Source organism: Spea bombifrons, chromosome 8 (assembly GCF_027358695.1).
Source record: "Spea bombifrons isolate aSpeBom1 chromosome 8, aSpeBom1.2.pri, whole genome shotgun sequence".
Classification (NCBI taxonomy): Eukaryota; Metazoa; Chordata; class Amphibia; order Anura; family Pelobatidae; genus Spea; species Spea bombifrons.
Window position 1 is genome coordinate 28,327,813 of NC_071094.1, and position 14,586 is coordinate 28,342,398.

Here is a 14,586-nt window from a genome sequence, read left to right on the forward strand (position 1 = left end):
GTTAATGGTTCTAAATGCTTCTGAAGGTTTTATGAATCAATATAAGATGCCATACCAATTTTTCCTCACTAAATTCTCTCTTCTTCTTTTTTTTTTTTTGGTAACGTATTAGTACATTGGTGGAAACCATTCCTGGGACCTTTCTGGCTCCAGTTACCCGAAGCCCCCCTTGTAGGATGCAGATAGGAGGTCCCGCTGACGTAGCAGGGCACACGTAGTTGTTGAAAGGGAAGTGAGTAGTGAGTGGGGCGTGCTGCTCTGTGACCCAGAGTTCCCCCGGAGGATAGTTTCCAGGTATGGTGGAAATCCTCCATTGTAATAAGGAAACCCCAGCACTGAGGAGATTTCGATATTTAGCATCCAAATGTTTTGTAATTATTAATTGTCACGCTTTAGTAAAGGTTATGTTTTATACTTCCTCCGTGAGACATATTGACCTTACTTTCACTTACTAATAAATAAGTACACGACATAGCGGATATGATTCATGAATATTATTATATAATGCCATTGTTTATATAAAGAAGTGGACTACTATGTGTTTTAATTATTAATGAATTAATTATCAGTATCAACTGATGAGCTCAACAAAGTAGCTTTAAACAGAAAAAAAACATTATGTGTTAGTGTTTTGATGAAACTTTTAATCATAAAGATGCAGTTTTTAACTTCAATAATATTGGTTGTTTACATCATAATATCTATTTTGATGGTGGCATCATTTCAAAACCTGAAATAAGTATGAAATATAGTGTAATATACTATCCTTGAATGAAACTATTCAATTTAAACAGATTATACATTATAATGTTATAGAGATGTAAGTTATGTAGATGATGTATATGCATATTTCTGAAAAACAGAAGAAAAAAAAAGATATATGTTACGTTTACCGTTATGTATATAAATTTCATTTGGATGTTAGTGTTTGGCATTTATTTAACTTTAAATTTATTATTTTTATAATTACATTTATAAGGCATGACATTAATTGTATGACACTTCCAGTAAATTGCATTTAGAAATTATCTGCATACAATGCAATGCAGTTCTAACAAACAATTGTTATTCAAAGTCTGCTGTCAGATGAACCATAACGTGGAAAAAAATTCAACATTAAAACACTATTAGTACCAGTAATGGTTTATGTATATGCCGCAATCATTTCAATGTGTCCGATCCCCAAAATGCAGCAATGATACAAAAAGAAATGCATTTTGCTGTGTAATATTTAAGGAGTTGACAAGCATCTACTGCAAAACAATGATTATTTTTTAATTAGTAATAATTAACTTAATAAGCTTTGGTTTCTTTATTAAATATGTGTTCTGATTTCATATTGTGAGCTGTTTATGCTTCGGTTATTTAATTACAGATCTTGATATAAAACTAATCACGCAAACATCCATACGAACCTGGCTTACCAACAGGGCAAAAATCATTAAATGATCATTACGATCAGCTGACATTGTCCTGTAATTTTTCCAGTTGATGGGGGAGTTGATGCTTGATGAACAATCCAATTAACACTAGCAACAAAAGACTGAAAATGTCAGCCAAATTGCTTTTTAATAGTCAATGCAGCCGTCACAAAACATAAACACTCAAATCCCAACAGTAACATACAGCTTTTGAAACAATCACAGCAAAGAGTATTTCTAGACAGCCCAGGAGTCCACGCAATACAGGCCCAGCATTAAAAATAACTCTAAATGTCAGATTTCTGTAATAAAACTTCAATTGATAGAATTAAAATGGTGAAAAACCTGTCCTATTAAATGTTTCAGTTTGCCATTCCATTCATAAGTATATTTGAATAGTTCATAAAATTAAAAAAAAAAAACAAATGTACTAGCTAATTAGTACAGACTATTTTTATGATTACTATAAATTATATTCTATGCAACAAAAAAAACCTGAGGATTCAATGTATCATAAAATGTGGTCAGTCATGCAATCTGTGTGGGCCAAAATGATACATATATTTCAATTAATGTAATGGCCATTATCGGTTGTATTTTTAATAGCATTTTCCCTTAATAAATAGCTTTAAAGTGAATCTCACGTCCACCAAGCAAAATAAGAAACTTTAATACTAGCAACTGCCTATATGTAATGACGTTCTTACCTGAAGTTATTTTTCTGCTTCACATTTAATCCATTGTGGGTAAACTTGCATAATAAAAGCCTACGGAGATCTACTATAGGAATACTTTCATTTTTCCTCCTCTGGATTGTTTTGCACCTGTACTGAAAACTAGTGAATTTTTTCGAGAGGTATAAATGGCATTTTTTCCCCCTGTACTACCTAACGTTGGGATCCGTAGCACCTTTTGTATACTAGGGTAGGGCAAAACTTGGAAATTTAACTGTGAAATTGAATGTTCCCACTTTTTTCCATGTGCTATTGCAAATATATCGACAGATGGCAAAAAATCCATTGTGATTAACGATTTTACCTCTGCCTATGAACAATCAGAAAAAAATAACTAAACAAATTAAACAGTAATGATATTAGTAATATTATAATATACATTTGTTGGCAATTAGCTATATATTGTTGCCATGTTAGCACATATATATATATATATTTAGAGTGTAATAAAAAAGAGTTTACACAAGTGTTGTATAGGTTGTCATATTTTTTTCGTTGCTATAATGTATTTGTTTAAAACAAACAACTATGTCTGTCTTCTGTGGTTCGTTTCTTAGATTATTTGGTGCAAGAAAAGCATGTAATCATTCCATGCTTTTCACTACTAAGTAAATATACCCCCAAGACTCAATAGAAGAACAATCTTACATTGAGGAACAAAATTGAGAGGGTCTTACAGAAAATTGAGTTTTAGCTTATGAGGTTTATTTAGAAGAGGGTAAAATCAATATACAGTCCATTTCATGGTCTAAGATGGAAAGCTACACCATACGAATTGAAAACAACTGAGATTTTTGGTGTTGTATTTGAAAATCTGGCTTTAATAGTCTTTTCTTCTAGGTGTGAATCTGGCCAAGGCTCTTAAAGAATTTTTTTGTTTGTTCTGTGGGTGAGAAGACTAAATAATAAATACAATGGAAATACTTTTTATGGAAACGTTAAATAGAATCCAAAGAAGGTTTAAAGTCTACTTTATCCAGTAGGAGCATTTCAGTGGTTCTTTTTAATTCCGTTTTGTTAACATGTGTAGTGCTTACTTATAATACCTTGAGTGAAATGCAAGTAATAATAAATTCCCGCTTCTTTTCTTCAAACCTCTCAATTCTTCTTTTAATGCTAAAAATCTGTAGTACTCACGCGTCATTTTAAATATGCTGGTCATTTGTATGTTCTTGTTTTCCGTCAATGATTTGAATGATGTTTGCTTGTACATTTAAGTCCTCCGCTACTACTGCAGTATAAACCTTTAATCACTGCATCAATAAATAATTATTTTATATTTTTATTTTTTTATTAATATGAAAATATAAACCTCAAAACAAATTATTTTATATTTCAGTGGGATTTTTTCAATTTTCTTCATTTTTTTATTCTATTATTATTCTTATTATTATTATTATTTTGTTGCGTGAAGTTTGAGGTGTGGGGTTAATGAAATCCTGCAAAATATTCTTTTTTTTGTAGCACTTGATAGTGAGATAAAGATTTTATGATTATTGTAATCTTACTCAGAGGATATTGGTATCCATGGGGAAATAAATGTAGGCCGTCAAAGTAATGACCATGTTGTCAAGGCAGATTTTATGCTAGATGTTAGTATAAACTATTTTTTATTTTTTTACAAGGAGTGATTGTACCTTTTCTTTTTTTCACCAGTTTGGGAATGTAACGTTCATAAAGATAAAAATAATTCAGTCATTTGGGTATTACAGCATGCAGTTTAACATTTATTACTATACGGTTCTTCTGAAAAAAAATACTTAAACTGCATTCATGATTTAAATGCTGTAGGCTTTTTAATAGCTTGTATATAAAAAACACATTTTCAACATAAAATATCAAAAGCACAGAGGATCATAAATATTGTTACTCTCAATGTATTTTAGATCATGTTAGTTCTTTTAAGGGATGATACCTTATTAGAGAATGTTCTGTGATTTTTATGTATTTTCTTTTTAGAAAATGTCATTAAAAATTTTGGTATTCACGTTATTTTTCTATAACTTGACTAATTGTTTTTAAATAAGTATTCATAAGATGTGGGTTTTCGGCTCCTAGTTTTGTAGAACACATCTTACAAACATTTAAATGTACAATATACTGATTTATGGTATTTCTTGAAAATTACAGTTTGACAGTTTTGTCATAAACTAACATTCCAATATGGTATTAAAGACAGAAAAGCAAAAACAATGTACAACTTCAAGCTTTTCCATCCTCCATGAAATAAAATATACTGTTTTCAGGTTTTTCCAGTGAAGGGATGTCCACTGACCTGCTTACACATCTATAACCATCTGATAAAAGATACAAATGCAAAGTGGATGTTCATAGTGGTCATAAAGACCTATGTACATGTAGACATGACATGACTAGGTGAAGAAACAGTCGGATGAAGGCAGGCCACGGCATTACAGGAGACAAATAGGGTCCAAAAAAAATCACAAAGATCCTTAACAAGGATACTGAGAATAACTGTAATTATTCCATGAAGGCCTAACAATACAGGGTTGACAGAAGAGGCCGGGAACCAGTGTTACACGCCTTACGCGTTTCAAGCTATACAGAGCTCTTCATCATCGTAATCATATATTATTATATTAAGTACCTGCCTCTGTCTCTCTATTTTTGTTAAGAATATCAGCTAGAGTCACTTAATTATTTGCCATGTACTAGCAATTTTATCTCATTCTACCAATTTGAGATTCTGCTAAACAACGATAGAGCAGTTTTGGCAAGATTTAGATTTAAAAGGCACAGAGTTACCCCTAGCCCATTCCTTTTCACCCTTAAAATTTTACTCTAAAAATCGTCACACTCATTTGCTTGGTTTTGTTACACTTATGTTACCACTCATAAGAGGTATGAAGTAAGTAATCATACAAGTCATACAAATATGAAAAAACACTGTTTCTTGGTTCTAAAAATCGTTTCTCAGTTCTGAAATGCCTATTAATCTGTTAGGGTGAGTATTAGCTCAAATATCTAACACTTCATTTTTTCTGTCTTTGTTATTTTCTGTTTCAGAGATCCCTGGTAGCCCACGGAACCAGTTTACCTTCAGGCCCCTTCCTCCTCCACCACCTCCGCCACATGCTTGCACCTGTAGCCGACAAACTTCCCAGACACTGGATACTCTCCAGAGGAGCTCAATGACATTGCGCAGTCAGCCAAGTCCAGCTGCTTCGAATCCTCCCTCTAGTACTCAAGATTCAGTGCACCTGCATAACAGCTGGGTTCTTAACAGCAACATCCCACTGGAGACCAGGTACGGTCCAAGTATATTCGAAAACCGCTCTTTAGATTGAGAAATAATAGTCTGTGCTTTTATTTCATTTCAAAGAATCATGACATATACATATTTCCTACTTTTTATGCAATGTTTAGAATGAAATTATAAGTGATTCAGAAAATAACTATTAGTTAGGCAGTCACGTATAGTACAAATCTCTTTTTTGGCCAGGTAAGTGTTTCCCCTGCATCAGTTATGGCGAGCTAAACCAGCATAAAGAGTCCAGAACAGTAGCTTGTCAAAAGAGGTGCCAAGAAGTAAAAGGGTAACAATTAATGACACTGCTTTTATGTGCTGTGTTTTTATGCAAAGAGAACATACCCTTGCTTATAGGAATTACTCTGTATTTTAGCCCAGAAACATAGTTAAATGGTGGGTTTTGTCTAATTACCGGTATATGTATGTAACAATATGCATGTAGATACAGTCAATAATCTAAGAATGTCTGTTGCTCTGGTTCTGATACTTTCATTCCTAATCTCTTTAACCTATGCAACACACATGAGAGATGTGATAGAGACATTTAAGTAATTAAATGGATGTAACGAGGTACAGAATAGATGTTTGTTTCAAAGCAAGAGAAATCTTTGCACAAAAAGTTTTAATCTAAAACGAGAAAATCAGGTTTAGTAATCTAAGGAAGGTTTAATTTACCAAGAGGTTGGTAGATAATGGAAGTCAGCAGGTAATACAGTCAGGGAATTCAAACATGCATGGGATAGGCATAACACTATCCTGAATCTAGGACAAGACCAAGGATTGATTAAGGTTTGACCAAGGATTGACTACAGGTTTAAGATTTCAGTCTTCAGGAAAAAAGGCCAGACTAGAAGAGCTGAATGTTTCTTATCTGCAGTCATATTCTATCTTTGCATGTGTTGATGTGGGTAAGCAATTTCTCTCCCTTCATGCTCAGATGTTTATCAGGTTTGCATCAGACCTAAGGCATGTGCTTTTATTGGACGTGCTGAACAATTTCAGAGTTCAAGTACATTACAAGATCATTTCATAAAACCCCTATTCTGAGTCTGAGGTGCCATCCAGTCACGTTTTTTCAGAAGACTTCCCAGCCACAGTGCCCTTGAGACTTTCCAACCCGTGTGTTACCTACAGCCTGTAGCATAGACAGGCTGTTTAGGGGGCAGAAGTGGCATGGGTAGAGATGGCACATCCAGGATGTTTAAGGGCAGAGACAGGACAGACAGGCTGACAAAGATGACACAGACAAGCTGCTTGAGAGCACTGACAAGCTGTTTAGGGGCAAAAGGTGGTATTGTGGAACATGTTGCTTGTGAAGCTGAGGCACCGTGTAGCCCTTTCTTTTCGCCAGAGGCCCTGTGGTTTCTGGTTTTTCTGGCACATAAGCTTGACCAGGCTATAAAATATATGGTACTGATGTCCAAATATTTCTAGAATTGCTTTCCATTCCCAGTCCAGCCCTGCTCAGGAATGATAGATAGTTTTACTGTTATGGACTGTCTGGTCTACCTAGTCCATCTGTGTTGTAAGAGCCTTATTATCGATTATTAGACCAGTGCCATACACACTCTTTTTTTTCTTTCTCTGCTTTTATAGGTGTATGATAAAAAGTTAACTTTAAGATGTATTCGTAATCTTATTCATGAATTAATCTTTGGGTTCCAATTCCAGCTCCAATATTACCGGGAGTGTGGCTTTTTCTTTTTGTTTGTTTTTACTTAATATTTTAGCACTATCATCCATAAAATATGACCCAAAGTACTTATTTAAGTATAATCACATGAATAATGCTTGAGTAATCTTTGAAAAAAAAAGTTTTATGGGATGTTTTCATTCATCAGTAGCTAAAGTAACAGCTTTGGAAAGGAGTAATTTATTATTTGCTTGGAATAATGCATAACCTGTGATGCGTTCTAAAGAAACAAATAGAAGCCTTTGCACTGTCAAATTAAGCATTCCTGTTACTTATCTCAATACGGAATGTAAATGCATTTTCAAAGCCTTGCCATCCTTTGCATTTTAAACAGTTTAAAACTGATCCGTAAAACTGAACCGGTAGACAAACATACTTCAATGTCTTATAACAAAATCTGATTTGAAGTATAGTTTTGTGTGATACTTATTTTGTGTTGGTCAATTATCATTTGCTAAGGTCTTTTGTGGACCAGGAGTATGGAAGAATACATCAGGCGCAGAAGAAATATTACAATAATTGCATTGGGATGAGTAATGCGTGTGAGCAGGGTGCAGATGGTGTATTTGAGGAGATATTCAGTATTTATTTGTGCTGCATAGTGTGTATAAGGCAGATTTATAGTGTATAATTGCATCATCAGTGTCCTGTTTGTACTACTATGTGTTGTATGACTACCTACTTTGCCATGATCTTGTACCCTACCAATGGAATCCAACCACAAGGACTCAGAGGTAAAACAAAGGATAGAGACAAGGCAAATGCATCTACAATGGAACCATAGCTTTATATATATAGTTAGAGAAACAATAGAACATTCATTTTCTATGGCCAAGGTATAATGTATGTATATTTGTCCCTGCCTTATTTTGCATACGTCTTAATTTTCCTTATCATTCCGTTTTTAATGGCATATAGATAATATATTTTCACTGATCGGTTTTGTTCTGCATTTTATGGAATCTACCTAATACTTGCTAAGTAGATTTTATTTCATTATTTTGAGGGTTGTTAACAGAAAAGAAGATTTTAACATAGGAGATTTTTAAAGAGTAGAATAGTTAATGATCTCTGCTTTTAGTTCAAACATACCTTATGTAAACCTTAGAGGTCAGCAAATTCAATGCAATTTGCACTAAACTATTTATTTTGGGAAGGAAGTAGTCCAATGTAGAGAAATGTATAGAAACCTATACAAATTATATGCAATATTCATTAAGTATATAATAAAATCTTTACATGTTATACATAATGTATTTATTTACATATTCCCTTTTTGTTATTTCCTTCTGTCTGAAATATACCTATTTTATCCAATACAACCTCCAACCCTTTTCTTTATTTACTTCTATGAACTCTGCTTTCTGGAACATAATTCTGACATCTTATGGTGTTAACAATAGTTGAAAATCTACTAACTAAAGACTGAGCCATCAGTTGAGTGAAGGGGTTAACTTTACTGAGTTCACAACCTGTATATACATGCACACTTATACAAAACTGAACAAGCAACTTATATATTCACTCAAACTTGAATTACCTTTGGCTTTATACAAGTGTTTGCTAGTTAAGCTTGACCTGTAACTCCTAAAATGTTCTAGTCCACACACAATGACCCTGGCTAATGTAACAATACCTTAGACATGCAGATGTACATTCCCATGTCCAATATCGCACTTTACGCCCTTTTTCCTTTTTTAATAAAAAACTGTCTAATAGATGTCTAATAAACGTAAAAAAAACCACTGAACTGCTTGATCGCCTGGCTCTTAATACAATGATTTGTTTGTGCTCTTTTTACATTTGTAAATTGTGGTTAATGTGTTTCTTTGTATTGTTTACTTTTCATTATTTCAATAATTTTCATTGTTTTACTTACGTTAGAATTGTATCCCTTTGCATCAGGTCTACAATGAGGATTCAAGGGTATCAGCTGACCACATTGGAACCAGGAAAAAGGTAATAAAACCCTTAATGCATTTTATTTTCTTCAAAACACTGTGGGCATTAAACACAATGGGTATCTCTGACCTTCTAGTCTCCAATCTAGGGAAGCGGAGAACATGGAACAACATGTCCTTGAATAATTGTTTATATGTTAATTTAATTTAGTAATAATTAAATGATTTGATGGCATATACAAAACTCTTGTACAAGTCCCATAATATATAAATTTGAATATTACAGATATAATCCAAATGTTAGTACGATTGGTTGAAAACATTCTGGTAATTCATTTGTTAGACTTGCAAATAAGAAAATGTGGAGCATTGATCCAAAGTATTACATTAGGAAGCCATCATATTAGATTTACATTTAACCCATCCTACATTCTTTAAGAAGTCTTACTGTAATGTATTATGCATAGTCAACATGACCTGTCTAATAGAAGTATTTCACCAGGTTTTGGCCTTCATAATACAAAGCAAAGTGGATGGGTTGAAATATTCAGTGAATAATCTTTCCATAAAATATTTATTATGTGTCACTAGTGTTACTAGAAACAAATTATCAGTATATAATATATAAATTGTCTGATCACTATATTTAAAAGAGAGAATTCAAACGCAATGATACATTTTCTAAACAAACCTGGCAATGATTTGTCTTAGTCTCTTTAACAACTGCTGTCTATTTTGTTAGGTACTATTTTTCTATGACTATGCCTCATTAGAAGGTCAGTAAGAAACCCCTGGTCTGAACTTGGACTGAACATTTGGTCAATGACCAGTTTCACCTTTATAACCTTGGCAATTACAGCTTTCACAACATATGTAGAGGTGAACAAGACTTACTAGGATGATCCCACTGATACTAGTATAGGAATATTACCTTATTTTGAATGGCTGGAAGTTATGACTATCCTTAAGCCAGACACTTAAACAATTGGTATAAAGGACACATTTTATTTGTTTGTAATATTTGAACTATGTTTGGCTTAACAGGTTCATAGGGTAATATTGCTGTCAAGGAAAAGTTGAGAAATAACTATAGGGAAACATCGTGGCACTATTAAGCACTCCTGGAAAAATACAGAAATGACTAGAGATAGTCTGTCAAATACAATGTTATTGGCCCAACCGAAGACAAAGTCTTCTATGGAATGACCCAGCTTCAACTAAAGACTCACTTTTCTAAAACCATATTTTGCTATTTTCTAGTCAAAGCTGTTTAGCTGTTAGTTAAATAAAATTGTTTTTACAAAAGAGATTTAGAGATAATTAAAAGTCTTTAGTATCAAATGAGTGGATACTTCCAGTGACACAAAACAAATTCAATTATATTTTATTAAACTTGCTAATGTATAAGAACTTTCTATGTCCAGCAGTTAACATCCTCGGTGATGACTATAATAACATAAATGTGTTCCCATTGGCCTTCTTATTCCTTATATTAGAAACACATGAATGGCTCGTAGTCTCATAACTTAGCAAGTCAATGCTTGTCTGTCCTGGGATGCAACATTGAAGTTTTCCTGAACAATACACCAAGGGCCAAGAAAATTTTCAAATTTTACAACAAATGGAATTATCAGTAGACTAGGTGTGCCAAATAGTCGACAAATCCCTCAATTGTAGGTTTCAAACCCTACTACAAACACTTAACAAATGAAGAGTACCTCAACTTCTTACTCCATAGAGAAAATGGCCGTACATATTTCCTGAGTTATAGACATTGTCAAATATTATGACTGCTTTGCAGTTCATTTGATTTTATGAGTGAATGCCTCTTTAATTTTTCACTCCATAATCATAGATCTGGATTTTATTTAAAGATAAATGAATCACCTGGTAAGAGCAGCGCAGCAGTCTCCAATTTTCATCCTCATGGCAAAGAGTCAATTCTCATTAGTGTACAATCTCAAACTCCAGGAATCATTTCCATCTCAGTTAAATAATAAGCCTGCATGGTGAATTAAAATATGTTTAAGAAGATAAGCCACAATTTCAAATAACTAGAGAAATTTCATTTTAGCTAAATATTATTAGCTTTTTGTTTAAAATATAGATAGGGAATGAAGAATGAAATCATAATTGTAACACACATTTCATATTAATAATTACTGGCAATAACAGGCATACGTAAAATGCCAGTTGGAGCCTCTTGAGTAAGAAACAATATACTTTTCATAACCTTGTCAACTTTTGTTAAATAGACATTCTTTTGAGTGTATATCTCTCTGGAGAGGGGCAGAATGTAACACTTTTCACCCCAGTATAACTCACCAGGAAAAAGTTTCCACCAGCAAATATGTCACATATATCGTATGACAGCTTGTGATATCGTGCTTAACGTGACATTTCAGGAAATGATGTGTGCTGAGATGTGGGAGAAAAGTGCCTTCAAAACTTCTTTAAATACAGTTTTGAAATAGTTTCGGAAAAGTTGTGCCTATGAGTTTGAGATTGTGGGCCATTGTTTTTCAGTCTACAAACATGTACCCTATTTTATTGTTTTAACATACTCTCAACAGTTTAAGTGTCCAAATTGGGACACCTGTGTTGTGTGGTGTGGCAAGAGGCAGAAAGGGTGAGTGCTGAAAGAGGGCCTGGACGGAGGCACTTCATGGTGTTCAGCTGCAAGCAAAGGTCTGTGTTGCGACAGCTCTTACCTGCATTGATTTAACAGCTCCTTGGACCAGTAAGAGAAAATCTCTTTAAATGGTATCATCCCCTCTGTGTGCAAAAGTGGTACAGTGAAGCAGGTACACTTTGTGAGTACAGAAAAATCTGTATAGTCTAGAGAAAATAAAACCTTAAATTACCTTTGTAGGAAACAAAAGAAGACACATATTTATCAATGAAGTTCAAGAAATTATATCATAACTCAAAAAGATGCTGCTGGTAATGATGCAGGATCCAAAGAATTGCATACTAGTATTGTATAGAGAAGATAAACCGTAGCAGGTCTGTCATTTTGATTATGTAGCTGCCATCAAATAAAAAACCAACACAAAAACTTTTAAGAAGTATTTCGAGTTTCTATGACAACAGTCGATCAATGCCTGCATTTGTGCCACATGACAAATCATGTGTTCAATGCAAGGATTATGAATAAAGCAAAACGTTACATGAATAAAGAATAATGTTAATGCTGCATTTAGCTCCAAGAGTGATACTTTCAGAAGAGTAGGTGGAATAAAACATGGAGGGAGGGGCAGAACGTTTGGGTAAAGACTGTGAGGTTTGGTCAATGGATCCCAGAGGCTGGTGTCAAACAGCAGCCTTCGTCTCAGTCCTCCCTATAGCAGTCAGGACTAGTCTGCTGAAGAGTTCCGAGAAAATACTGTTATATGTTTGCTTATAGAAATGAAGTGATATATACATTTAAAATTGTTTCTGTGCATCGTTAGCAATAGATTATTTGCTTACCTTTCTAGCATTTACAGGGTTAAATTGGCAAAAGTAGCACTCCACAAAATATTACTGATAGTTTATCATAAGGAAATAATGTAGATAGATAGATAGATAGATAGATAGATAGATAGATAGATAGATAGATAGATAGATAGATAGATAGATAGATAGATGTATAATTGATCTGACTTGGAGATAAAAAAAAATGTCAATTTCCCCTTCAGTTAGGTTTTCAATCTTCTCCCAGCTGGCTTTAAATGTGCATATTAGTGAAGATTGATCAAATCCATGTAAAAATAAGTGCAGCATACTGTTCCCTTTTTTATAATATTTTCTATTTTTTTCCTGGGTCAGAATATTGTAACTTGCCAGAAAAAAAAGGTTTATAAATAAGAATACTATAACAAGTACTATAACAAGTGTGCAACTTATCGCACATTGCATGGGTGGTAAGATACCTGCGTCACACGCTAGAAATATAATTTACAACCTTGCCTTTATTTGTTGCTTGTCACCTGTATCAGATTGCTGTGCATCTCCAGTTGTGGATGAACTCACATCTCCCTAAGATAGGGAAATATACCAAAACCAACGGTCACCCACTTGTGACACATTTGCAAGTGTTTGTCTCCTAAGGACATTATTAAATAACATATCCCCCCCCACACACACACACACAACATACAGATGAGCATTGGTTGGCCACAAGTACATTTGTTCTGGATCCTCACAAAAGGGCATATTCAGGCAAGTTGGTAGATTTGTGTTTAAAACAACCCATGCATGATAATTTCAAGAGACAATAAATGTTCATAGAATTATTAGAATCAGAGACTGTTATTGCTAATATCCAGTTTTCCGAAAAATAAACTAATTGAATTACAAGCAGTTATGGAGAAGGAATAAGAACAATGTTTACCTGTGAGTATATAAACGGCAAATATCTAATGTGCCTACAAATTTTACCACAGTTTTTTTTCTGATTTCAGTCCCCTGTAGATAACGTAAATCCCTGGCTTAAAGAACTTCACAAATTATGATATTAACACAAATGTCACTAAATAAATTAACAACAAAAGCAAACAAAGAAAAATGGGATAACCGGGAGCTTTGTGGACAAGTTTTAAATAAAATGGGGGTTTTATATAACACGGGATTCCTACGCAAAGTGTTCTTATCATAATTATAACCAATAAGATTGTGCCTTCAGCAAGACCATTCCATTAGTCAATATAGTAAAAAAGATTACTTTTCAAATTTTGCACAAATTGCTCAAATTGCTTTTTATATATAGCAAAATGCTCTAACTAGACAAGTAACCTAGCTTTAAAACATATAAGTCTCCTACGGTGATATAAAAGAGAATGTCATTTTCAAGCTTGTAAGATGATTTACGTCCATGTGAAATGAAGTGTGTTGTGATAATTCTAAACGTACACTATGGTATTTACAGATCTACTCATTTTTATTTGTCACCTGAATAAAAATAAAAAGGACTTTCAGTTCATGTTGTTTGCAGGAGTAGGGACTGTTGAACATGTTTGTGTGTCATGAGGAGAGGGGCTGCCGTTTGTCTGTGGTAGGGGATGCTGCATAATGTTGAAAGTAGGGGAAGAGGCTGCCAGATAGTGTTGTGTGCACAGGACAGGGAATGCCTGTATTGATGGAAAGGGACTATCAGAAGACATTCAGAAACGTAGAAATCATTTATAGAGAGAAATTTAGAAAGATTTATACAGAGAGCAAAGAAAGACAGAATGAAAGAAAGGTTATTGAAGATTTAAAGAAAGAAAGAAAGAAAGAAAGAAAGAAAGAATAATGAAGATTTATAGAAAGGGAGAAGAAAGACAAAGGTAGACAGAACTAAATAAAATAAGACGAGGGTCTTGCTTTTAGATAAAAAAAAATACCCAATCTTGCAAGAAAAAAGAAGCATTCATAGAAGGGTATTCAACTGCCTCTGAACAACAAGAGTGGAGAGAAAAATATCATTATAAAAAGGTTTAGTCAAGTGTAGAAAGTACAAAAAGTCCTTTCAAGCACATGTGCAGGCTGGCTCTGCTGCTTTAACAGCAAGACTGTTAGTGATGGAGGATATGAATCAACTACT

General features: G+C 33.8%; 1 protein-coding gene across 1 annotated transcript in view; it reads left to right on the forward strand.

Moving 5' to 3' along the window:
- TENM1 (teneurin transmembrane protein 1) overlaps nt 1–14,586 on the forward strand; it is a 243,912-nt gene that overhangs the window by 109,202 nt on the left and 120,124 nt on the right. The window contains exons 5-6 of the mRNA XM_053473912.1: nt 5,183–5,423; nt 9,025–9,078. Coding sequence (XP_053329887.1) covers nt 5,183–5,423; nt 9,025–9,078 — 295 coding nt within the window. The remainder of the gene's footprint in view (nt 1–5,182; nt 5,424–9,024; nt 9,079–14,586) is intronic.